Source organism: Uloborus diversus, chromosome 7 (genome assembly GCF_026930045.1).
Source record: "Uloborus diversus isolate 005 chromosome 7, Udiv.v.3.1, whole genome shotgun sequence".
Classification (NCBI taxonomy): Eukaryota; Metazoa; Arthropoda; class Arachnida; order Araneae; family Uloboridae; genus Uloborus; species Uloborus diversus.
Genome location: NC_072737.1, coordinates 57,068,586 through 57,095,647, shown reverse-complemented (window position 1 = coordinate 57,095,647; position 27,062 = coordinate 57,068,586). Strand labels below are relative to the sequence as shown.

General features: G+C 30.5%; 1 protein-coding gene across 1 annotated transcript in view; it reads right to left on the bottom strand.

The window, feature by feature from the left end:
- The window catches only part of LOC129226213 (cell adhesion molecule Dscam2-like), a 174,337-nt gene that overhangs the window by 22,116 nt on the left and 125,159 nt on the right, over window positions 1–27,062 (bottom strand). Inside the window, 17 exon segments of the mRNA XM_054860812.1 lie at window positions 304–555; window positions 1,985–2,048; window positions 4,623–4,753; window positions 5,681–5,785; window positions 5,825–5,935; window positions 6,036–6,232; window positions 7,236–7,515; window positions 8,070–8,255; window positions 9,850–9,945; window positions 10,044–10,049; window positions 13,036–13,190; window positions 14,478–14,592; window positions 14,975–15,128; window positions 17,404–17,543; window positions 21,846–22,001; window positions 23,401–23,547; window positions 25,262–25,499. Of these exon segments, the coding sequence (XP_054716787.1) occupies window positions 304–555; window positions 1,985–2,048; window positions 4,623–4,753; window positions 5,681–5,785; window positions 5,825–5,935; window positions 6,036–6,232; window positions 7,236–7,515; window positions 8,070–8,255; window positions 9,850–9,945; window positions 10,044–10,049; window positions 13,036–13,190; window positions 14,478–14,592; window positions 14,975–15,128; window positions 17,404–17,543; window positions 21,846–22,001; window positions 23,401–23,547; window positions 25,262–25,499 (2,533 nt within the window).

Sequence of the window (27,062 nt, the reverse complement as noted above, 5' to 3'; positions counted from 1 at the left end):
CTATTATATGTACTTATATGTAATTATAAACAATATTAAAAAGAAAAAAAAGAAGCTGGAATTTATGTAAGATTATGAGTAATATTAAATAAATAAATTTTGAAAATAGTCAGTAAAAAAAAGGAATTTAATATTTTTGTCTATTCATTGTTTTGACAATATATATCCACATAGATAATAAAGATCAACTTTTTCGGATAAAAACAAGTTTTAGAAGAATTCATTTTTTCCAGGGGCAGGTTTTTTCACAAAAAATAATTACATTATTTGATACAAATGTAACTATCAAAGAAAGCTTCTTACTTTGTGTTCCAGGAGTAAGGCATGCTCCTTGGCGGCGTTCATTTGGCTTTGGAGGAGTACCACTGAACTGCCGGATGCCAGGATCAGTGGCTTCCGATTCAGTGGTACCTGTTCCACTTGTATGACTGTGACCTCGATTGTGACCGTTGTCATACTGAATAGGTGGAGGCGGATGACGTCTTGCATACTCATATGCACGCATCAGTTCTTCTTGATTAGATGAACCAGATGTGAGGCTATGACTATTAGGAGCTGAAAGAGAAACACCAGTTAATAATTTACATAAAGGTTATTGATATGAATAATGAGACATATTCATATCAATGACATAAATATATTTGTTGCCAATTTCATCAAAACTGAAACTATTGTCAAAAGAAAATTAGAGACTGTAAAATCTTGCTAAAAATCTCTGTCCAAGTGTTTCAAAATGAATAAAACACAATAACGAATAAATACCTTTGTGATTGAAATTTAAATGAATGAATTAAAACCATTTTAATGCACAGAAATTGCAAATTACTGCAGATATGTGTTTCGGGGATACAACCAAACCCTTTTTCAATGCAAAGAAGTGTGAGCTTTTAGATGAAAAGTATGACTTTTCATATAAAAGCTCACACTTCTTTACATTGAAAAAGGGGTTTCTTAGGACTAATCCTAGCAGGTGTGCAGCTCGTGCACCCCACATGGGCGGCCAAGAGCAAGGAGCGGCAGCAGGCCACATAGTTCTATGAATTACGCAAAATTTCTCAAGAATTTTTAATAACATAACTTATAAGAAATTGAATAAAAATGCTGATTTTTAAATGTTTTTTTGAAAAGTCAAAGCAATTCTTGATTTTCCAATAGCATAGCATAGTTTAAGAGAAACAGAAAGTGAGTGTACAAGTGTGCTTGAATATTCCCCTCCCCACTCTCTTCTTCTTGCTACCTAACACAATTAAAGATTGATTAAATATGTTTATCATGCATTAATTTCAAAATTTTTCTGGTGGAGATAGCCCCCCTTCCTTCTTGTCCTTCCTCTGATGCCCCTGAAGACAGACTAAAATGCGTTTTTATGACTAGTCATTTTTGGAATGTAGTATTTTCTTCAAAGATACCTTAATAGTATCTTGCTAGAATAAACTTTTATTACTTTTTATAAATTCATCCTTCTTCTGTTCTGTTTCCCTTTAAACTTGATACAGAACCTTGAAGGAAGATGGATAAGGACGTTAAATATTAGTCAAAAAGTGCAAAATGCTCTAGAGGGGCGGCACATTTGGTTTTTGCCTGCGGGTGGCCAACACCCTAGGATCGGCCCAGAGTTCCTTGTAACCCCCAAACACGTGAACAGGACATGTTTAGTAGTTCCATCATTGTCGATCCATTCCCCCCCCCCCCCCCCCCCGACAACCATTTTTATTTCTGGGAAGTTTGTCAGCAGAATAAGACATGGCTTGAATAAATAAGTTTTTAATCTTATATTTGTCAGCTATCTAATATTGAAATGCTAAATTATATTTTTAAGTTAACTTCTGTTATGTGCACAAAAGAAAAAAATAAAAGATTGTAGAATTAAGTTAAATAAAATATTACAAAACAGTTTTAGTACTAAAAACAGAAAGATTATAAAGCCATCCATAATTAAGCCCAAACCTGTTCATAAAAAATGTTAAGCAGTTTAGGTACTCACCTTGACTTTGATACAATTCTTCGCTAGCTTTTCCACTTTTACTTGATGGAGGGTCTAAACTTGTCTAAAATAGGGAGAAAAATGCATATGTCACTATGTTTTTATCATTCCATAAAGAACACTTACTCTTTTTTTTTTTGTCTTTTTAAAAATTTTAAATCATTCCTTTCTTAGGTGTAATAAATTATTAGGTGGGTAATAAAATATATTTACTTTTAAATTAAAAAAAAAATTAAAAAAGGGAAAGTTACAAAACACTTATCTTATATTGAGAATGCAGTACAATGAAAGAAAACAAATCAATTGGCATGTGCACAGGTGTCAACACAGCTACTGTGAAACCCTCAGTATCCACGATAAGAAGAGGAATTGTCAGAGATATTGCAAGAGTTTTTTTTTTTCAATGCATGAAAAGACTCAACAGTTGCTGTGCTAAGCCCAAAAGTCGTATCTGCAATCAAGTCCAAAATGAGAAATTGCCGTTTAAAGTTTTGTGCCACCATGTATTTGATTCAGACGCAACTTCTTCAAAATTAAAAAAAAAAATTTCCTATTGACATATGACACTAAAAATTTGTATTTAGGTGAAATAGGTGACCAAAAACCACATGGTGATTGTAGCTCAATTTTGATAAAAAGTGCAGATACAACTTTTGTGCTTTGCATGGCAGTACAGTAACCAGTTCCATAAAAAACAAACTTTCTAAGGGTGAAATGGAATATGGCAGGGAAACAAGAGATGTATACCAGGGACGGATACAAGGGAGGGCCGATCGCCATTCTCTTGAGGGACTCTCTACTGGTAATTTTTCGAAAATGAAGTTCGAAAAACGCAAATTTTGACAAGTTTCATTGATGTTGGGAAAAGAAAGTTTTGGGTGTGATACCCTATCCCGGAACTGTTTAAGAATTAAAGTTCAAACCCTTTGTGTTCCATTCTTTTAAATCAATATACATAGTAAAAAGTAAGTAACAAAAATAAATCGCCCCTCCATTGAAAATGTTCTGGATCCGCCCTTGACGTGTACTTTTTTTGTTTTAACTTATTACACATTTTGTATTTATAAAAAGAAAGCAAAATACCTGAATCCAAAATGAATTAAAAAAAAAAAAAAACTCCAATCACTTTTCTTCTGACTGAATTTCATGATGTTAAACTTTTATTTCTCCATTTGCAAAATACGAAGTGTAAAAATACAATTGACTAAATTTTCGGGCCAAATTTCTGATTTTCAATGCATGAAATACACTTGTAGAGATATAAATATATATCTGGGTGCTGTATAAATTGTTTTAGTATTGTTAACGTTTTTAAACAAGTAAAAATTATAAAACTCATTAGGTTAATATGATACAGGAATTTTTTTTGCATTTCACATTTACTAATTTTGCACTTCAGATAGTTTTAAAATACTACTTTTTACTTTAATCCTTCAAAGCTTTTAGTAACTGAGCTCCTGGAACTCTTGGGTCTCAAGTGCAGTGGCCCTCGCTAGAGCTGCCAACTTTCGAAAATCTAATTTAGTAGCAGAGCTTTGCACGGGGGGGGGGGGGGGGGGGGGGGGGGCATTTTAATAACAAATGTAACTTACGCAAAGAATAACTTACATTTAAGTTTACAATAGGACATGTAATAGTCTATTTGAAAAACATATTTAATTCATTTTTTTATCATTTATTATATAAGAATTTCAGTTTGTTTATTTTTAAACAAAAATTTGGAACGTTACTAAGCACAAAAACAATATTATCTTAATGATTAATAATATAGATATTATCTGTAATGATCAAAATGAAAAACAAAAGAAAGAAAAGTATGAGTTTTGCACGTTTTTGTAGTGTCGTTAATCAAGGTTGCAGTTTGTATATATATATATTTGCAGCTGCTGGCAACTCTGATACTCTCTCTTTCACAACTCTGTGCATGCCTATGTCGACGCAGTTAATTAAAAATAATGGTTTTAAGAAATACAAATAATATTTTAAATATAAAAAAGGACGACTTTTTCTAGATCTTTCCTCTTCCCTCCTACTTACAAATCCTACTTACTATCTTTTTTCTTAAAGTGACTTGCCCAATCAACTTCTTTAAAAAGTAATGGAATTTTTTCTGTGTTTACATAAAATTTTAAACACATTATAAATTATCTAAAACACTTGCAAAAATTTCAATTAACAAGTTAGGAATGGCTACTCTAGCTCAATGATAAGACTTAAAAAAGCATGATTTTTAACTTTCTATATAAACATCTTGAGTAATTCATGCTTTATCAAATTTTATACTGAGATATGTTAAATTTCAATTTGTTCACTCTCCACTTTAATTTCCTTCGGCACATTACCTGAAGTGCAGTGCAAAAAAAAAACTGCTTTTTTCAAAACAGCAATTTTTAACATGTTTCATTCAACGCCGAATCTGGGGGGAGTGAACTAAGGTTCTCGACTCAGATGGCAACTTCTAAGAGACACCAAATTCACCCTCTATCCGTAATTTTTTTTCCTTAAACTCTAAGATTAGAAGCAAGACGAGTAAGGGCAGCAGTTTTAAGTTCTTGCCCAAATCCAAGATCCAGGTCGCAATATTGAACTAGGGTAGCGATATAAGTGTGAATCAAGATAATAGAGTAACAACAATTACTTTTGTTAAATAGGGAGGCTCTCCATGATGAACACTGAAGGTTTTGAACTCTTCCGTTTCACCATTATCTTCTCCAGTAGGAGGGCCAGGGAGTTGAAATGTTGCATAAGGGGCTATCTCGTCTTCATACTCTGGAACAGAATGAGAGGCTACACACAGCATGATTTACTGTTCTTTGGGGAAAACATTTTCTAAAAATCGCACAGCTTAAATAGATGTTGCAGCATCATCATAATTGCACTCTTTTTCAAAAAAAATATGGATCTAATTAATAAAACTTATTAAAAAGTAAAGAGGAATTGAAGGAATCATACACAACGTACAAAAACTATTTTTGCAACAAAAAATAAATAAATACCTTCGTGCAGAAAAGTAAGATTAAAAATCACAACATTTTATTGCAAAAAACTGGCAGATTATGGCATATCTGCGTCTCCGCGTTACAAGGAATGCCCTTTTTTAATGCAAAAGAAGTGAGCTTATGGATCATCCATAAGCTGACTGCTTTTGCATAGTAAAAGTTTTTTTTTCAATGCTAAAACATGTGTATGCAAGTTTTGTGCAATAAAACATTGATTTTTAATTTTAATTTTAGAATTTTTTTACGATTAACTTTCAAATTGCTATATATGTTATAATGTTGTGCTTAAAATATTATAAGTTAAAAACATGCAAGTACTGCCAGTAATAATAATAAATATGAAATACAACATTTAAACATGTAAAGTTCAACATTTTGTACACAAAATAACGGATGCTTAAAGAAACATTCAATGGTCAATTAAAATTGTGCAGCTAACCCGGGTGACTTTGGAATATAGGGTGAATTTAATCCTTTTTAAATGTTAATTTTTATCATTTCTGAAGCTTCACAACTATCTTTTTACTTTTTGGTTGAAAAAGAACTGTATTGAATGAAAGGTGTAACACCCTTACGTTTGCTGGCAAGCTTCACAAGTGACGCAAATTCACCTTAGACAAGGCAAAGTCACCCTGGTAGACAGTATTGCACCTTATCCTGAAAAAGTCTCGAAACTGGTTTTAAAAGTTCAACTCACAATGACTAGTGGAAGGTCCAGCTTGTTGACTGCTTTGGCGCGATTGAGGAACATTGTTTGTGGGAGCCACTTTACGAACGGGAGAAGAAAAATAGGACGGGAGATCTCGATTATTATGACTTTGTTGATTATGCGTAGAATGACCATGACTGTGACTATGACTGTGCCTGCTGGAAGCTTCAGATCTGCCAGTTTTCTTATCGATGTGAGCCATAAGAGCAGTTGTGGTAGCAACATCTGCTCTTGAAGCTGCATCTAGGACAACACTCAGTAAACATTTAACTTGCCTTAAAAAATCAAATGTACAGTTTTTAAATAAAATGATTTTATTCGAAATAAACTAAGTATAGTTCACCTCTGTAATGATGACCAGTGTTCCGCCTACGTTTGTACATAACAAGGCATACGACTGCTACAATTCCAGCAATCAAGACAACACCGGATGACGCCATGGAGACGAGGGTGGTAGTGTCTTCAAAGAAAGAAGTTGCAGAAGGCATATGACCTTGAGTACCATGGTCTGGAATGGGAAATGCCGAAACAATTTTCAAAAACTGATTAATTTCCCTCCTGCTACATCTTAAAAAGTATCTTTTAATAAACTTTTCAAGAAAAAAATCAACTACATTTTCGTACACACAACATTTTCAACTCAAAATTAATCGCCCCCTCAGAGCAGTAAAATATTCTAAGTTTTATGTAATTTATGGGGGGAGGAGAGCCTGGCAACCAAACTGACACTGACTACATTACTGACAAGGGGCCCGCCTTGTCTCTTGGCGGTCCTACAAATCATGCGAACCGATCAACTAAAACAGATTAAGTTAGGTTGTGCCAAAAACATGTGTAGGCAAGGGCGCCCATATAGGGGGGCAAGGGAGGGCTCAAGCCCCCCCCCCTTAGAAATGAGAATTTCCTTGCTTTTAGTGCTTTTTTCTTTGCAAAAATGTATAAAAATTTCTTTCTCAGCCATTAATGAATAAGTTATTAAAAATGTCAAATTTTAATATCTCTAATCTGTACTGAAATCGGTTTCCATGGGTAAAATATTCTGCTAAACCATGGGGAAAATTTTTGAGCCCCTCCCCTTAAAATTTTTCATATGGGCGCCCTTGTGTGTAGGGGAGAGGAAATTTTTTGAACAAAACTGATCTGGTCACTTGTTTTAGCGCTTAAGGAATGTAGATGTAAAAAAGGGTTTCAAGTAGTCAGGTCTCCGTGACCAAAGAAGGTTTGATGCCATTGGAAAGAAGGGGGAAAAAATAGGAATGTCAAAATGTAGATTTTGCACTTTTTAAGTTAAAATAGGTGCAATTTTATACATTCTACAAGTCATAGCCAATATTTTTTTTAAAAATGAAAGTGTAAAAGATTGCAGATAACCAAAAAAAAGTGAAAAATCTGCTCATGGATTGCCCCCCGGGTTCATTGTAACAAATTGTTAAAAATGTCATTGATTTAATTCCTTTTTGTGCAAAAAAAGGCAATTTTTTAAAAGGAAGAATTTATAGATTAATGGAGAATTAAGTACAACTTACGATTTGAATTTGTGAGGGTAATGACATCATACTCGGCCATGGTGAATCCAGCAGCATTGAAAGCAGTGATTTTGATGACGTACCAAGTCTCTGGGGCAAGATCTGGAACTACCAGTTGATGCTGCCTTTCAGGGTTAGCATGATCTGTTAGCACAGTCCAGCGACTGTTGCTATGAGGACGATATTCAATGCTCATGCGAGTTATGGGACATCCGCCAGCTTGCCAAGTGGATAGATGAAGAACGAGGTGGGTAGAATTAGTAAAAACCATGTCTTCTTGTTTTGGAGCGAGTGGAACTAAATGATAAAAGTTCAAATAAAAATCTTCGAATATTCCACATTACATGAGTACACGCACCCATTTCATTCAGTTTTAAAAAACATCCACTATTTAATATATGTAAAAGAAAGTACTGTGACAAGATTTGTTTTTCATCAAAGTAGAAATAAAAGTTAAATACTCTGAGTTTAATTATGGTCAGAAAATTATTTTTCTGCTTTCTCACTTTTCAAAAGACATAAAATGTTAGAAAACTTCAGTTTTGTTATTATAACAGCAGATGTGCTCTTTCAATTAAGTTCAGGTGCAACAGAGATAGAGTTTTTTTTTTCTACTTTTAAAATAGTTAAAACGAAAATAAATGAAGAAAGATATAAAAATGAGACATGAAGTTTTGAGTACAAGTTTAAAAGAGTTAAAGTTAAAAAAAGTTTGAGGAAAATTTGAAGAAAAAAAAGTAACTAAATTTCAAGACATTTATTGCAACAAGAAAAACAAGCACTTCTAAAATTAAACTTATTTTGAAAACATACACATATGGAATAAATGATCTAAATTTAAACAGACTCACCAGAACCTTGAGTTTTAAATGATATGGGATTGCTTCTCTCTCCTTTACCTTCACTAGTAAGGGGAACAACATACAACTGATACTTCACTCCACATTCTAAATTTTCCAACCTGTATGTCTGATTTTTACTAAGAATTCTACGCTGCTGCCATTCTCCACCATCAGGTTTAAAGTGCAACTCATGACCTAGTAAAAATAAAATTAGTTCGTTATAATGTGTCACAACAAAGCTTTGAAAATGTAAATATTACTTAATTATTGCTGAGGTGCTTAAAAACTAAATATTACAGTTGAAGTAATTTTTTTATTTTTTCGACTATTTGTGACTTTGTGGGTGGTATTTTACAGACACAATTGCAGCATGTACAAATCATTTTTATATTTTTTTTAAACAGAAAATTGATACTTTCTATTATAATACATGATGATTCTTTATATTCAAAGAAATAAACTTTAAAAGCAAAAGCTTAAAATTTGTCAAATCAAGCACAAATATATATATAAAAAGGTCACACCCGCGCAAATGAATTGAGCAAATTTGGCTGTGCACTCTTCATTTGTCTGGACATACAAAAATTTCATTAAATAGCACCATTAATGTACGAGGGCTGTTCAATAAGTAATAAGACTAAATTTATAGAAAATACAGAGTAACTTTAGTTGTCATAATTTATATGTTTTTTTTTTAAGAGTAACTTCTGCGGGACTAACTGCATTTATCCCAACGTTCTGTCCAGTTCTTAAAAACTTGTGAGCGTTAAGTTTGTGAGAGCTTTTTCAAAACTGCCTCCGCAGACTTTAAATATGCTTTGTTGCTTTCAAAATGTTTGCATCTTAATGGTTTCTTAAGTTGAAGAAACAGCCAGAAATCACTGGTGTAAAATAATCACTGAGGAAAATAATTCTCATATCAAAGATCTCAAATGATGATTTTTCACACGAAAACAAACTTTAATCACATAACTTTGTTCCAACGATGCTTCCATTTTGACAACTGGCTGCGTCTTATAAGCACTCTCCGACAGATTTCAATCCAATCACGTGATACTCAGGAACATGAAACTATATGCGCTAACTATCAGTAGCCTTTGATAATACAGGCAACAGACATTTGTTTGAGAAGAGTTTCCATAATCAAAAGAAGTGCTTAAAAGTATATAAGCACCTAAAACAATGGTGCTCAACCTATGGCCCGCAGGTCACATCCGTCTCGTGAAGCTGATCTGTGTTGCCTGTTGTTTTGTTCGAGCGTTACTAATCAAAAAGTAGGAGAACTGATAATATCACACATTTGGTGCCAAATAGTCAGAAATTAGTTTCCGAAAAACATACATTTAATAAAATTAGCATCATGTAATGATAACAATTATGAGCTCGTAATTTTCTTTCCTGTTCTAAATTTTCTTGTGTTAATTAGAAAAGAATGATTTTTTTTTCAAAATTTTATATGTGTTATGGTCCGTGAGAGTGATTATAATACGAGGCATGGCCCTCAGGCAGAAGAAGGCTGGGCATCACTGATCTAGAAACTATTTATGGGTTAATATTTTTCATGAGCACAAGCCACATTCACTATTTGGGGTCTTGGCTGAGAACCATTTTCATGCAACTAACACAGCTAAAAATAATTCTAATCAACATAATTTACTTTAACACTCATTGCTCATGCATATAATTAGAAAAAAAAGAGGAATTTATCCAAGTTGCTAATGTATCGAGAATACTACATGGTGGTGTTCTGTGCAATTTTGTCTAAATAAATAAAAAATCAGATAGCTACCTCTGATGATGCTCCGATCTTTAGATTGAGGAAGTTCTAATAAAACAGAATTAGCTGTAGTTGACAAGACCTTCACTTGTGGCACATGAGATGGAACTGGAATTATTATTGAAAAACAAGATATAATCATTCAGCTGCTAATTTATGTACATTTAATAAATTAATGTAAAACTATTTAAAATTGCATGACATACCTGGCTCTGTATATAGAAAGTCCATAGTAGTGCATGGGAAAAATAATTTTGTTATTGCTTTCTGACAGACGATATAATCTTATCAAATAATATTTACTAAAGCATTAATTATTGCTTGATGTAAAATAAAGATAAAGTTAAATTAGGACAATCACTAACAAGAATTTTAACAATAGATTTTTGAAATAGAAATTACATATTTCTGGATTTCTGAAAGATTTAACTTGCTGTTTTCTTTTTATTGTTAAGATATGGGATCTGATGGAATGGGACATTTTTCAGTATACAGTCGAGTCCCGACTTACGCGAGGGATGCGTTTCAAGACTCCTTGCGTAAGTCGAAATTTCGCATTGTAGAAAAGGGTACGTATACACAATTTTTGAACCATACCAAATCCTTTTAGACATATATAAACACCCCTGAAACTGATTTAAAGCATTCCTCAACTATACATTAAAGTTTCTTATAATTAAGAACTGTACTTATACTGTACTTTAAAAAATAAAAAGCTGCTTCATTCAACATAAAAACTGTTGAGATGCACAAAATAAATGATCAGTGGCAGGGAAAGAAATAAATTAAAACTACACGGTATGTACATCACTTATACTTATTGTCCTGCTATCGTCGACGTACTTTTTGGTTGTTCAAGCATATAAAATATATCTCAAGCTTTTTTTCTTTTTTCTTTTGGCAGAAACTTTCCTTTTCTTCCCATCTTTACAAACTTTAGATGAAACAGTGCACTAAGGTGCCATTTTATTTCATCAACTTTAATATTTAGAAAGAAACAACTTGATGCACTAACAAAGCGATACGTGGACTAGTACGGTGAAGGGAACTTCCGCTATCAGAAACATTATAGGGATAAAATATATTAACGAAATCAATATTTTGGACCCAATAACGATACCAATACTTCCTTCCTAAAAATTTCGTATTGCGAGCGAGGAACTTATTATGTTAGCACTAAAATTCATTACTCGGGAAAAACTTGCGTTATAGATATTTCGCGTAAGTCGAATCGAGTTGTAGCGGGAGTCAACTGTACTTTGCTCTATAAATAGAAATTAAACAAGCTAGAAATTTTATTTTTGATAGCAACAGTAAGGATTTCTCAAAAGACTTCTGCAGAACATTAAACTTATCATTTTCAAATAAAAATAATTGATGAATACCCAATAAAATGCCCGTGACAGAATGTGATTTGTATGAGTCCTGTTCCCTCACGGGCATTTTATTGCATAACGTTCAATTACTTTTTTCAAACTGACTAACTTTTGATGTTCTACATAGTTTTTATGGCAAATCTTTACTGTTGCTGTCAAAAATAAAATTACTAGATTATATTATTTCTATTTATGAAACAAAATCTTGAGACAAAACTACTCAAAATGCCCCATTCCGTCATACAGAATGGCCTATATCGTACAGCATTTCAGTTGAACTAGTTTTTTCACTAAAGCAATAAAATGCTAAACAGATTTAGCACAAGAAGAAGGTAAATGTAAGAAAAGCAAAATGTCTCAATAAGAATTTTCAGACACAATTTTAGCAGTTTAATATTGTATTCTTTTAAAGTTTAATGTTAGTAAAGTGACAAGCAATAAGTTACCGCCCCAAGCCAGTAAAGTGTTTTTTTTTCTATTGATTATTGTTACTACAAGAAAAAGAATAATATGAGGTCAAGTTTTAATTTTAGTTTACTTTAACTTTCAAAAACAAAATATTTCTACTTTACTAATTCAGAAACAGACCAGAGAGAAATAAAAGTCAAGATATTAATTGTATTTTAGTATACCTTAAAAGAGTTTCATTTTCTTAAGAAATGCAAAACTTCAATCAGAAATCAGGATCTTAGGACAGTAAACTAATCAGTTATCCAACGTTTTGAAGCACAAAAAATGCAAGTTACTGCAGACACGTGTTTCGGTGTTACAAGGAACAACTTTTTCAATGCGAAGAAGTATGAGCTTCCGGATGAAAAGTCATCCAGAAGCTCATACTTTTTTTGCATTGAAAAGGATGTTCCTTGTAACACTGAAACACGTGTCTGCAGTAACTTGCATTTTTTGTGCTTCAAAACGTTGGATAATTGATTATTTTAATTTTCAGCACAAAGGTACTTATTTGTTATCTTAGGACATTGTTTAAAACAGGAAATTTAATCATCTATCATATTCAAAGGTGTTTATTGAATTATTTCAATAAAATAGCATTAGCAAAGAAAATAGCAAAGAAAGTAAAATAAGCTTACCAGGTTTTTTTTTTTGTAAAGTACAAAACATACATTTTTTTTTGTCTACAGTACTTTTTAGAAGAAGACAAAACATCTACTAAAAAAAACTGTTGCTCTTAGTAAAATATCTTTTCAAAATTAAATTTCAAGGGAATTAGTTTTTATTGAATGAGCAAAATAATTTTTTCAATATAATTATTCATTCCTAGTTATTTATGCAGTCTTTTTCTGCACACTTTGCAATATTCAAATTTGTGGAAACATATAGCAAGATTTCCAAGAGGACAACTGCTCTTACATGCTATACACTGTTGATAACTATTAGTAAAATAAGTCAATAGTATTGATTTTTGAATGTAGCGACTTTAGGTTCAGATGCGTCCACAAAACAATTTAAAAAAAATCTTTAAAACATCACTGTTTTTAAAATTTCCCCCAAGTTCTAAAATAATTTAAAAATTCCTTATAGATTCTCTAACTAGATAGTTCTATCAAATCTCATTTACAGATAAGTAAAACATAGAAGTGAGATATTAAAGAAAAACAAAGTTGCGTTTTTATATTTCAACAAATAAAAACACTGTAGTTCAAATGGTGTACAAAAACAAGCAATACATTTTAGAAAAAAAGTTTCCATTAGAAATAAGTTGGATTAAAATCCAAAAAGGTTCAGTTTCAGAAATTATATTTTCAGAGAGTAAGCCTTTAAATATATAACATTTGAACAAATTAGATTACATCACATAAGATACCTGTGACGGACAATGCGTAAATAATTTCATCGGCACCATGTCTATTTTGAACTCGACATGAATAGTTGCCGCTGTCAGATATCTGTAGTTTTCGGATAACTAATGCACTTTCAGCATGAAGTTCAATTCTATGCATTTTTGGCAAAGGTTCTCCCCTAAAATTATACCCAAAACAGTTGAAATTAGGTGCAAAAATATTTATAATTCAAAAATAATAAATTAGCATTTTCTATTAGAATATTATTTTTTCTAAACAATGAAAAATATGAAAGTTCAGAACCCTTTTTTAAATAAAAACGTTTAGAGCCCTGTGTGATTAGAAATAGCAAATTATTTAGAAGGAAAATAATCACTCAAAAGTCGGCTAATTAACTGTTCTGATAATAAAATTTGATCTCAATATAATTTTAAAGCAAGATAAATTTGCATCCTAAACTATTAATGCAGATTTGATAATAAAAGAACTCTGAAACATTGCATTATGGAAGTGACAAATGACATTTACATTTTGAAATATATCTTTTTGCTTTGTCAGTGAGAAATAGGTTTATTGAAATTCTTTGATTTTACAGTTACAATTCATACTAATTTTTATGAAGCATTGTTGATAATGGAATGAACACATTTTAAACTCATAATAAATGAATTATGTTACACACACACCAACACACATTCCAAAAAAGTATTGCAAGTACAACTTTTACTAAGAAATAAAATGATAATTTTACCATTCATTTTTTGAACATATCAAAATCAAAACATGTTCTAAAATGAATGGAAAAAATTGAAAAAAATTCAAAATCAGCAAGAGTCACTCAAAAAGAAAAAAGTTATCACTGCTTTCAAAGTCACACTAATTCTTAATCAATTTTTTTTAAAGCAAGTTTTAATGCTGTCATAAGAAAAATGTGAATGGAACTTTATACAAACATTATTGGTAATTAATTAGTACTCTAAACAGTATAAGGATGGGAAAGTCTTATTGTACTCATTGAAATAAAATGATATAACATATTAGAATCACTAATTCAAATGTTAGTACAGGTTGCATGTGATGTGTAAAGGATGTGGTGAAGTGATCCTCCATTTTGTTTTGTGGCCCTTTCCATTTATCTGAGGCCAGTACATCATACATTCTAATCCATGGCTTCAAGTAAAGTTTTGCACTCAAAGGAGAACTCATGTCTACATATGGATACCAAATTATCTGAAGAATAAAACATCTGAACACCAAATCTTCAGTTTTCTGGTGTGAGACCTCTGTGTTCTTGCGGTAGCCAAAGTTTGATATGAGATTTGACTTGCAGACTGCACAAGGGTAAAAGCTCAGAAGAAGAAGTTTTAGAAAATCACTCAATCCAATGAATAATTATGTGAAATACTTACAAAGGATAGAAATTTATGTCATAAATGTAATTCCATAATAGAATGGAAAAACTTACCGGAATTTCCAATCCCGCTTTGGAACTGGTGATCCTACAGCTTGGCAAGTTAAAATAACTTTATCTCCAGGCACAGTAACAATACTTTCCCCGAAATCCATGATACGAGCAGGTACTTAGAAAAGAATGAGAGAAAAAAAAAATCACAAATAAATATGTAGTTATTCTTCAGATACTTAAAATCACAAAAATCTTACTGTTAAAAATAAAAATTGCCTACAACATGTAATAGCAATTTTAAGAAATTTAATTACAGCTGTATAATTTTAAAAGGTCCGAATTCCTATTGGGTCAAAACCCTCTCAGCCCACTTTGTACTCTTACAAAGTAAGTAAAATTACTATTGGAAATGGCAGTTTGAAATTTAAATTAAAAAATTAAAAAAAAAATTACATAGACTGGTCTAAATCTCCTACAGTTTCCCTACTTTGATAATAATAATAAAAAAAAGTATGCTCAAAAAAAAGAGAGAGAGAGGAAACAAAAATTAAGCTTACCTCTATTACTTGTTGTCTGTGATACAACTCGAGTAGGTTCACCTTCTCCTCTTGCTGTAGATGCTGTAACCCAAAACTCATGACGTGAGCGTTCAGGTAACCCTAACACTTTGTACTGATATTGGTTGGATGGAATTTGAATAACAGATTCATTCTGAAATAATAAAAGTGTACAAAATATATAAGACATTTAAATCACTGTATTATTGCAAATATCAAGGCAGCAATCAAGGGTAATTTTAAAGTTTTTTTTTGGTTCTGACACAACCCAAGGGCATATTTAATGGGGGAGTAGAAGGAATTCAGGCCCCTCCCAAAATAAATGTTAAAACTGCTCATTGTGAATAAGGATTTTAATATTTTCAAACACACATTTGGAAAGTTCTCATAATGTTTGGTTTGGGCACCTCTGGAACTAAATTTGTATATATGCTCCTCACTTTTACAAAATCTGGGACTGCAAAGACTTTGGAAAAAAAGGAAAAAAAAAGCATGATTGCAAGAAAAAAAACGTTCATAAAAATAGAATCACAAAAACTGATTTTTAAAAATGATCATAAAAATGTATTCGGTAATTTTTTTTATTATATCGTTTCATATTATACATGTAACTTTTACACTTATAATTTCAATATCCATTTCAAAATTTAAATTAATTTATGTAGAAATCTATTTGTAAACAGTACAAAAAAAAAAAAAAAAAAAAAAAAAAAAAAAAAAAAAAACACACACACATTCAAAATTATTTGCAATTTATGAAAAAGAAAAAAAAAAAAAAGAAAAGAAAAAAAAAAAAGAAAAGAAAAATGGAGGTTTGAAAAAATTTGTGGACAAATCTCTTATATTGTAAACAAAATACAAACAAAATATTCATCAAATGATTTTGCTCTACTGATTATTTCCACTATACATTTAAATAACACAAGAAATATTTACATTTAATGAACTGATTTGTCAAAAAGAAGTATTTATTAAATAAAGTTTTCAGCTAATCAAGTTTTAAAAGTAGGGGAATGTGGGGCAAAGTGAAATAATGATATATTTACTCTGCTTTTAGTGCCATCTATCTAATAATAGTTTAACTATGTAGTAACATTTGTAGTTTATCCAGTTAAGAAAAAACAAAGCCTCTGAAAATCAAAGAATGTGATAATACAAGCAATTTTCAAAAACTGATACTGACATTGCAATATTTGAAGTAAACAGTTTTTGGTATTACTAAATGATAAAGTTTTTGTTTGTAACATTTTAAATATTAATTGAAACCTACTAATATTCAGTTTTTTTTTTTTATTATGCTCATTTGTAATTTAAATACTTTGCACAGTTAGTCAAGTGCATGTGGAGCAAAGTGAAATAGTTCATTTCACTTACTTATTCAGTTTTTTCTCAAATCATTTACGTATTCATTTACTAATTAGTTCATTTAGATTCCTTCATTTAATAATTCCCTTTTTATTCAATTATACTATTTTATTTACTCATTTATTTGTTATGTTACACGGGTGGAAAGGTTGCACCACAAGATATTGAATTTTGGCGTTTTACCAAGTCTTAGAACCAGCAAGATAAATTACCACAGTGTGTTTTATGAGAATATGGACTTGAGACGTACATTGAGCCACCCATAAGGTGAATTTTTAAAAATGTAAAAGAACAGAGGTTAGTTTTCTAGGCAATAAAATATAAAACTAACATGCAAAACACAACTATTTATCAGTTAATGCACATATTTAACCCCACATATGATAGAAAGCCAAAAGCAACATAATTAATTAAACTAAGAAGTGAAGAAGATTTAAGAGCCATAAATAAAAAAGCTATCATAATCAATCAAAAAGTTGGTTATCTTGGTTTGCATAATCAAGGAAAAAGCCAATAAAACATTTTACTTTTATTTATATTTTTTACACCAATAGTTTTCTTGTTTGAAATCAACAAAAGCTTTGCAAAATATCCACAGAATTTGTAACTTAAAATAGGAGAACACAGGGTTTTCATTATAAACATTCATTTTTAGAAATTTTTCTAAAAATAGCTTTTTTTTATGAAAGAAAACATTTTACTGTTTTGCAGAAAGAAAAGATTTCCTTCTGCTCCAAAAGAGATAAAATAACAAATGATTTATCATTTAATGCAGATAACTAGACTTGTTTAAGGTAAGGATGTGGATATACAGAAAACAATAGTTCCTTATTACCAGTACTTTTAATGTATATTTGAGCAGTTTTTGAAAACAATACTAATAAACAAATAAAACGGTATTTGAAAACCTCTCATTAAAATAAGATGATGGTAAAATTTTTTCAACACTTTTCTTTCAAATTGAGACAATATGAAGAATATTGTTTCAGCTAAAACTAATTTTTGAGTCACAGTAGGTTGTACTAGGAGACTAAAAAATTAAATGAATAGATAATTATATTTACCTTGGCACCACTCACTAAACTACGCCAGTATAATGTAAATTTGGTAACTAAACCATTTGAATGTAAAGGGGGCTTCCAACTAACAAGAATAGTATCTGAAGACATAACAACAGCTTTGATATCGGCAGGAGGGCCAGGTACTAGGAAAAAAATAAGCAAAAAGGACAATTTAACCTTTAGATTAACCATAAATGATCACTGAAAATAGACTCTACACAACATAACCAATAAATAAATGACTGTACAAGGTAAACATTTGATATTATTTCAAGAAATCACACAAATTGATCACACTTTTCTGCAACTGTTTGGAAAAAGAAAAACAAAAGATAAAAACTTAGTTTTGAAATGTAGGTCATTAAAATAGTAAATATATTGCACTTCAGAGAAAAAAGTATTTATAATCGATGAATAGAACAGGGATGCTTTTACTTTTTTCAATGACCTTGGTAAAACCATGTTTTGACATATTATGCTTTTTTGCAGTCTCTCTGCACAGGAGCTATATAATGGCTACTGTATTAAGTGCACATGTAACACATTTTAATTTATATACAAAATTCAGCTCAATTCATTTTTAACTTATTTAAGGCTTGGTTTTTGAGAAATTTCAGGGAAAATATTAAAAGATATTTGTACTTATATTTTAAGTGATAACATACATTTTCCTAATTATCAAAGGACAAGATATCAGTTCACGTAAAATGGTTAATGAATTTATAAACTAATATTTATTGCTGCTTACTGGATTGCTTTATAGTTTACTGCATTTTACATAAATTTCTATCTCAATTACTAACAACCGAAGCAAACTGATTCCAAAGTAAGAATTGCAAGCATTTAAGAAGATTAGTAGTTGCTTCAACTATACATTTATAATCCATTTCACATGGCTTAGTGGTGATTTTACGAAGTCATGTTTTTAAGAATAAAATACAAAAATACTCATACAAAAGGATAAAATACAAAAATAAGTAAAACAGCAAATTTCTTTATAAATTGTACAAGAAACCATTAAAAATATGAAATAGTAAATATTTTAACAACAGAATTTGTTGATTTAAATCAAGTTTTTTTTTTTTTTTGAAAAATTATTAAAATAATTTTGATTTGAATCATGAGATTTTAAAACATTGATTAAAGTCATTTTAAAAGGCGATTTTTCAGCTTTAGAATGTGTTGTTCTAAACATAAAATACTTTCTATTTATAATTTTAGCATCAATTAACTAATTTATCTAGGTTCCTCTCTACTTGTCTATATGTGAGTTCTCATTCTGTGTATGTGACTTCAATACTTTAGAACAAAATTATTTTTTCAAAACCTTGAAATATTGCTGTTATTCTTCAGAAATGAAATAAAGAACAAAGTAAAAATTGTAGTTTTGCACTAATATGGGCCTGAACAATGTAATTCATTCCTCTGCTAAAAACATACTATGATTACGGAAAAAGTATTAACTTTTATTTTTATTCAAAACCAAACAGCTTTGATTCCCACCAGATTATAACATATTTCTAAATTTGAACCTTTATTAAATAACTAGAAAATTATTCTAATTTCATTAATAAACTGCATGAATACATTGATTCTGATTAATTTCATGGCTTTTAGTAATTAAGTGATCCTGGACATTTGAATTTATTAAATAGGTAGTGAAAAACATCTTAAGGTATTAAAATAGAAAAATATTACTGTGTACTTCGTGTAAAAAAGTAAGAGCTCATATAAAACAAGAAGCAATTGCTTGGCTTATTTCAGCTTTCAAAAGTAAAAGATAATTTTAATTAAACTTACACTTTTTTTCTACTCTTACAATGTAGTACTATTTCTGCAACTGTATTTCTTAAAGGATAAATGTGATTTGAGTTATGCATGTACAAATGGGTTTATGTTTGTATACTTTAAAATATCATTAAAGACTTTAAAGTATGTTTTTTATGTTTTTACATATATATTTTTAAAATATTGTGCATATTTATAAACATAAACATAATGTAACATAATCTCTAAAAAATCTCAGAATGTCTATTTTAAAAAAAATTTAAAAAGTACAATTAAAAAAACACGAATCCTGTTTAAACAATTTTAGTAAAAGAAATGAAGCAATTTAGAGCCAAATTATTACTTAACTGAGACTCAACTGTAATATCAGTGCATGATTTTAAAATAAGAAAACATATTTAAATACAATTCATTCAAGCTTATCGGTGATTTCATATTACATGCATTCAAAAATGAATTTAACGGATAAATCATGAAACAAATATATCTAGATATCTATATATATATATATATATATATATATATAGGTTGGAAAAACTACATTTTTTTTCGTAGCGAACTACAACTACAACTACTTTATTATAAATATAGTTAACTACAAACTACTTTTGAAATGTAGTCGCTACTTCGCTACTTTCCAAAAAATAAGAAAATAAAAAGCATACACAATAGGTTGTCCCTCAAAAAAAATGAAAGTCGATTTTTCAAGTCGCATATTACACTCTTGTATTTTTCCTCTTGTGTCAAAACAATGGTGAGAAAAAGTTTCATATAATTTGCACAACGGCAACCTGTGCCGAATAGCACCTGAAAGTGTAAAACAGTACTTGTATGCTTGGCCAAATCGGGGGGGGGGGGGGGGGGGGAACTTTTCTCAGAAACTCGAAACTTCTGTTAATAAAACGTTGCCCCTGTACCCAACACCCCACATGTCCCACAAGAACATTTATTCAGATTAAAAAACATTTAGATATGCCACACTTGACCTAAAATTTATAATTTTATGTAAAAAATTGATTTTTTTTTCAGTTATCTTTCAAAAAATTGCATATAAATTTTAATAGAATATCGAGCTCAAAAATTACTGGCGAACACACTTACAGATCAACAATTACAAACGAATAATAAAAAATAATATCTTTTAAATGAAAAATTTAACTCAACCTGGAAAAAATCCATGTCTTTGAGTACTATGACTTAAAAATTGCAAGAACATAAAAATTTCTATTTAACGCTAATTACCTACTTTTCTACTTTAATGTTTATATTTTTCAGCTTGATAATTTCATTAAATCTTACAAATCTGAAAATATGTATCAAAAACCTAATTTTTTGAAGAAAATTATAAATGTTAAGTCACGTGTGATATATCTAAATGGTTTTTAATTTGAATAAATATTTTTGTGGTGCATATGTGGGGTATAGGAGCAACGTTTTATCAACAGAAATTTTGAGTTTCTAAAAAAACATTTTATTTTAATTCGGCCTAGCACTGCACAAGTGCTGGTTCACACTTTCAGACATAATCAGCACTTGTTGCCGTTGTTCAAATTATATGATTTTTTTTGACGTAAAAGGATAAAATATAAGAGAGTGTGCGACTTGAAAAATCAACTTTCGATTTTTTTTTGGGGGGGGGGGGAGGGGAGGGACACCCTAATACAGAAACACACCGTAAGAGGATCGAACAAAAAAAGATTGATAAATTAGCTCATCAGAAGAAACTAAGAAAAATGTCCGTTATCATACGCTCATGCGCTGTAATGCTCGCATTTATTGTAAGTCCTCCAGAACAGTTCAATTTCATCCTTTTCTATAACAGTTTCCATAGCTTCTTTTTATTTGATGAATACTGTCGAAAATTTAAGCCTCGCTAAAATATTTTTGTTTTTCAATCTTCGGTCTGTTCATATAAAATTCACCAAATTTTCAACTCGCGAAATCACCGATATCTTCATTTTCGCGAAAACAAGTGCTTTTTTCCATATAAATATTGGTGAAATATGAAAATTACGACGGCAAACAAACTAATGGCATCGAACAGATAGAACGTATGGCGTCAAAATGAAATGCCTGAGGTCAGCTCGTATTTTTATGAGTCTCCGCTGATGTACTTGTGTAAAATTTGCGCCAGTCAAATTCGTTTGAACCTTGATTTTTTTTTTCAGTTTATTTAAAAGTAGTTTCCAGAAATCACTACAAACTACTATTTTTTTGTAGTTAACTACTCACTACACTACAAACTACTCAAAAATGTAGCTACTTCAGTAGCGTCGCTACTTGTAGCGCACTACTTCCAACCACTGTATATATATATATATATACATATATATATACATATATATTGTCACCTTGGAGCAACAGTAGGATATCTTAGTGTTATTTCTGAGATTAGATGTCTTAGTGTTGCTCTGAGGTGACAATAGATACATTATTCATATAGTTGATAAAATACATATCAATATTTTTCAAATTAAAAATCTACTATTTACTAGGAATTATTCTTATTTCGCACAGACAAAATTCTAAAAACAATATTTAGTTGTCATTTCTGATGCTGAGAACAGTAATTGCAATGCTTACTAATATGATTATCAATAACAATAAAAGTTAATCACTAATCTAGACATTGAATTATTCTAATTGAATGTATTTACCATCTTCCAATGTGGAACAAAAAACAGGATCACTTCTAACTCCAAATCCTTTTTGCGTAAAAGCCATGATTATCACAGTATAATTAGTAAATTTATGTAAATTAGTTAATTTTACTTCTTGTTCTGAAATACTTCTTTCTTCATATTCTTCATCACCTAATTTTAAAATAAGGAATATTTTAAACGGTTTACATATTTCAATGGCTCTGCATGCAAAATAAATTTGTAAATTTCAAAAAACATGCAAGAAAGCATTGCAAAACGCTTCTTTTATAACAAAAATAAAAATTTGTTTCATAAAATCCTTAGCATTGTTAAATCTACAAAATGAATATTAGTACATAAGTAATGAAATTCTGCTTTTATTACAGTTCAATTACATCAATATGAAGCTCTGTGAAAAGGTTACTAGCCTTCCTAACAAAGCTCAAGTTATTAATATCAATATAGAAACAAATAAAATATATTTAAGGAGAAAAGTTAACCACTTCCCCAAATACGAAGGAAAGTAAAATAATTTTCATATTTTCTATAATGGACACTTCGATTATCAACAAAGCAAACAAATATTAATGATGCTTTCTATTTTCTCTTTAAAAGAAAAAAAAGGGGGGGGGGGTATATTGATTTTTAAATCTTTTTTTTCATCCATTATTTTTGTAAAAATGTAATTACAATGATATCTTTTTTTGGCCCTTCTATATATATAAAAATGAATGTTTGTATGTCATCCATGAACTCAAAAATTACCCGGCAGATTTGGCTGAAACTTTCACCGTTTGTTATTTTTGGTACTGGGAATGTTTATAGACCAGTTCGAAAAAAATCCGATCGATAGTTCCTTTTTTATTCCAGTTTAAGTCACAATCCATTGGATAAATATGAATAAAATTATCGGCTGCAGAAATTAATTCGCGTGAAAGATCTCATTGATAAGAAGTTAGCTGTTGCCATTTTTCTTGAGTTTAGACAAATAAATTTTTTCTTTATTGTTTTATGGCTTTTCATGCAACGGGGGGATTTAAAACTTTTTCTATTTTATATTTTTAGCGATTGATTGATCTTGCAAACTGCGTGAGTACAAAATTTGAGTATAGTCACGGCTTCACTTGATACCTGGACCGATTATTATGAAAATTGCTACATATATGTATTTTTCCACGGAGAAGGTGCATAATATGCTCATTGAAGCCACTCGCCACCAGGTGGCACTGCAGAGTAGCAACTTCTGCCCCGTTCAACCGATTGTCATGAAAATCAGTATAATGATGTATTTTTTTGTTGGCGTAGCAACGCGCGTCGGGTACAGCTAGTATTTTATATTTCATGATTGGATTTAAAAAATAGTAATTGAATAAATGTGTAAATTTCCTTGGATAATCAAAAACAAAGCATCTATGACTTTATTTGATGGGAATATAAGTGGAGCTAGTTACATAGTCTTTTGTTACAAAATAGAGTGGGGCAGTTCGAAACAGTAATCAGATGCAATTATGCAATAAGTAAATAAATAAATAATAAAACATCTTTGGTAATCATAACTTAAATAACTTACCTGCAAGCGTTTCAGCAGGTCGAAAAAGAACTTTGTATCCTTGAAGAATTCCATGAACTGAGGAGGATGGGGGTGCACTCCAAGATATGTGTAAAGTTTGGGATGTAGGTGATGCACACTTAATGTCTCTGGGAGCCTGCCCAGGAACTATAAAAAAGATCACATCTATATCTGAGTAAAGATAGCTTTAAAAACAAATGCATACTTATAAAGACTTTTTTTTTAACAGATTCATTCCAGTTTTCCTAAAAATTTTTTTTAAAAATGTATTTTTTAAAAACAAATAATGAACTGTTGGTTCACTGGCCAGTCTACTCAACATTTTTATTTGAAAACACTTATTAAAGTACATTTTTGCTTGTTGTATGCTTTTCATACATACATACTTATATTGGACCTTTTGATAGAAAAAAAATATTGATAGAAATAATTGTCTGAAATGATTCTACATGATAGCAAATGGGTCATTTTCAATTCTTTACCCCTTCTTTGCTACATACACTAAAAATTTATTAAATCCTTCACATATTATAATAGGAAAGTCTTGAAATATGAGCAAGATACAGAATATTACGGTGCATACATACATATTTTAAAATAAAAATTTAACAATGCAAAGAAATATAAAACTCTGCTGAAAGGTGAGCAAACATCTCCCCACTTTGTTTGCCTAAAAATAAAGGAATATTGCTTGATAGCATTAAACGAATGACATGTTATCTATGTTTTAAAACAAAATGGTAGAAAGAAATGCACATGTTCGCCCAAAGCATGAGTAAAAATTAAAGCTTTTAATTAATTTTGAACGTCTTCAGTAAAAAATAATGATTTTTTAGGAACCTTCTTTCTTTTATGGGGAGATAACATTTCCGGGCTTATTGGCCGTGGTCTAATTGGAGTAGAAATTCCAGACATTTCGGCTTGCTTTGCTGCAGCCATCATCAGTGGTTTGACTTTGGTTCTTTTGTTTGAAAGCAAATAAGGTCTATTAGGGCAGTTACATTCTTAGGCTATAGGATAAAACAATATTAATGTATACAATATTAATGTATTCATTTCAACTGCATGTTTATGATAAAGTAAATTATTCATCAAGTTGAGAAAGGCCAGTTGAAACAACAATAATGACACTTTATTGACATATTCTTTTGTATTTAAATATAATATGTGTTTTTAACATAATTAACTAATAGCTCCTCATGAATATCTTGAATAAAAATATCCTTAAACAATCAAAGTAATCACTTCTATGAAAAACATAGCACTAGGCGAAAAAGTTTAAAAATTGAAAAAAATAGCTCATATAGGGATCAAATGTCCTTGTAAAGTCCTTAAGTGATTTTGAACTGTTCAAAACTGAACCAGTTGCTTCAAAATTTAACAGGGGAGGAGAAACACACATTTCTTCAATGCATTAACCTTTTAAAAAAAATTGTTGAAATAGTATGCAAATATTTTTATTAATAAGTGTTTGTTTTTTCTGAGACATTTAGTCTTTTTTCCTACTTTCTCTACTCTTGAAAACAGTTAGGGAAATTTAAGCTAATAAAACTATTTGTTAAAACATACAGCACAATTTTGCATATTTTTTTCAATCCAAAAACATTAGAAAACAAGTAATAAAACAAAGATATCCACAATGTGTTCATAAATACATGTCTTTGATTGAATATGCATTAAAGACAACTTCAATTTCAAAACTTTGCAAGATCATATTTCAGACAATTTCTGCAAACAATTAGTTTCAAATTGTCTCTCTTATAATGAGAATAACTATTTGAGCAATAAATTTGAGATGAATATAGTTAATATAAATGGAAACTTGTGGTTAGGTAAGAAAATGAAACAAAATACAATTTACCATCTTCCAATGTTTGAACAATAACTTCATCAGAACGTGGTCCTGCACCCATAGAATTATATGCTTGAACTAACACACTGTAACTAGTAAACTTTTGTAGCTGAGTAAGCAAAACTTCTTCTCTTGTTCCTTGTCCAACTTCCAAAGTTTTATATAAATAGGAGTCTTTGGAGTCATACACTTTATAACCAACATAATACCCTTTTATCGGACCATTCCACAGATCGACATCAGGGGGCTTTACAAGACAAGAAAAATACATGATTTAAGAATCCAGAACTGAATAGGACATACACATTAGAAACCTTATCAAATTTGAAGAGGGAGCATTCATAAAAACCATGTGACACAGAAAGTAGAAAAAAAAGATTAAGCATTAAGTTACCAGCCCTAAGGAAGAATTACATGCAATATACTAATGGCCCGGTTAACACATCCAGAAACTGCAGTTTCATCCTTGTCTGGACCCATCAGTCTGGAATAGGGAATAACCAAACTGGAGGCAGATGTTGTCTCATTGAAGCTGAGAGTGCCAACAAATTGGTAAGAGATCTACCTCCAGCCAAGTTATTCCCTATTCCAGACAGAGGAGTCCATAACAAGAATGAAACTGCAGACTCTGGGTGGGACAACTGGGCTGTCGGTATTTTACACATAAAAATAAGGTATTTGAAATAAAAATGTTTAATGTTATGTAAGATAGAACATTTTGAAGTTTGTTTTGGTTTTTAATTTGTTACTTTTCAATTATTTGCTTTTCCTCCTTCAAGGAAAATGAAAAGCTCATTTATGATGGTCAACAGCTTTGGTAATTGAATACGTGAGAGATTTGCTAATAGCGTTGCTAAAAACTGAAATGCACAAGAATAATCAAAATTTCGACCTACTTCTTCAAGCAGGCCAAGACCAAATTTAATTTTAATACAAAAGGGACTAGTTATGATTAAAAATTACAGTAGCTTATTATACACTTGAAGGTGTTTTGTTAAAAAATAAGTTGCTTCCAATGAAATAATTATTATTTTGATTCAAATTTTTATGAGTACTTTTAATAATTTTTATTTATTCATAATGAAAGACAAAGGATTTTATAAGATGCTGTAGATAGGGGTGTTCCCATAGGGTATACTCCATATATGTCGTCTATACTCTCAAACATTTTTTAGACATATAGCAAAAACCCTCAAGCTTCAAAAAATTTCATATTATGACATATTATGTACTAGTGGTACCCGCACGGCTTTGCTCGTAGTAGAAAATTAAAAAGTCATTTGGTTTGCCTGTATATTTAAGAATAATTGATGGTGAATTTCTAGCCAAATTTGCACGCCCATGTTACAGTTCCACGTTATGATAAGTTGGTAATTTACTCGTCAACGTTAAGACAATTTGCTTGGTAAAACCTTCTTAAATTTGGAATAAAAAAAAGAACAAAATTGAATTTTTGAAAAATTGCTTTGAGGTGCACACTCCTATGCTACAAACTAATTTTGTGCCAAATTTCATGAAAATCGGCTGAACGGTCTAGGAGCTATGCGCTTCACAGAGATCTGGATATCCAGACAGAGAGACTTTCAACTTTATTATCAGTAAAGATATGATCGCATACACATATTGTGCATAGTAGATTATTGGGAGCATACCTTCAGAAAAATTGATGGGAACATCATTGGTTGTAGAATAAATAAACAAAATAAATATATGGACAAAATAAATAAATAAATAAAATAAAGGAAAAAGAGAAACAAAAAGAGAAAATGCAAATAGAGAAGAACATACTAATAGTTTTCTCATTAAAGAG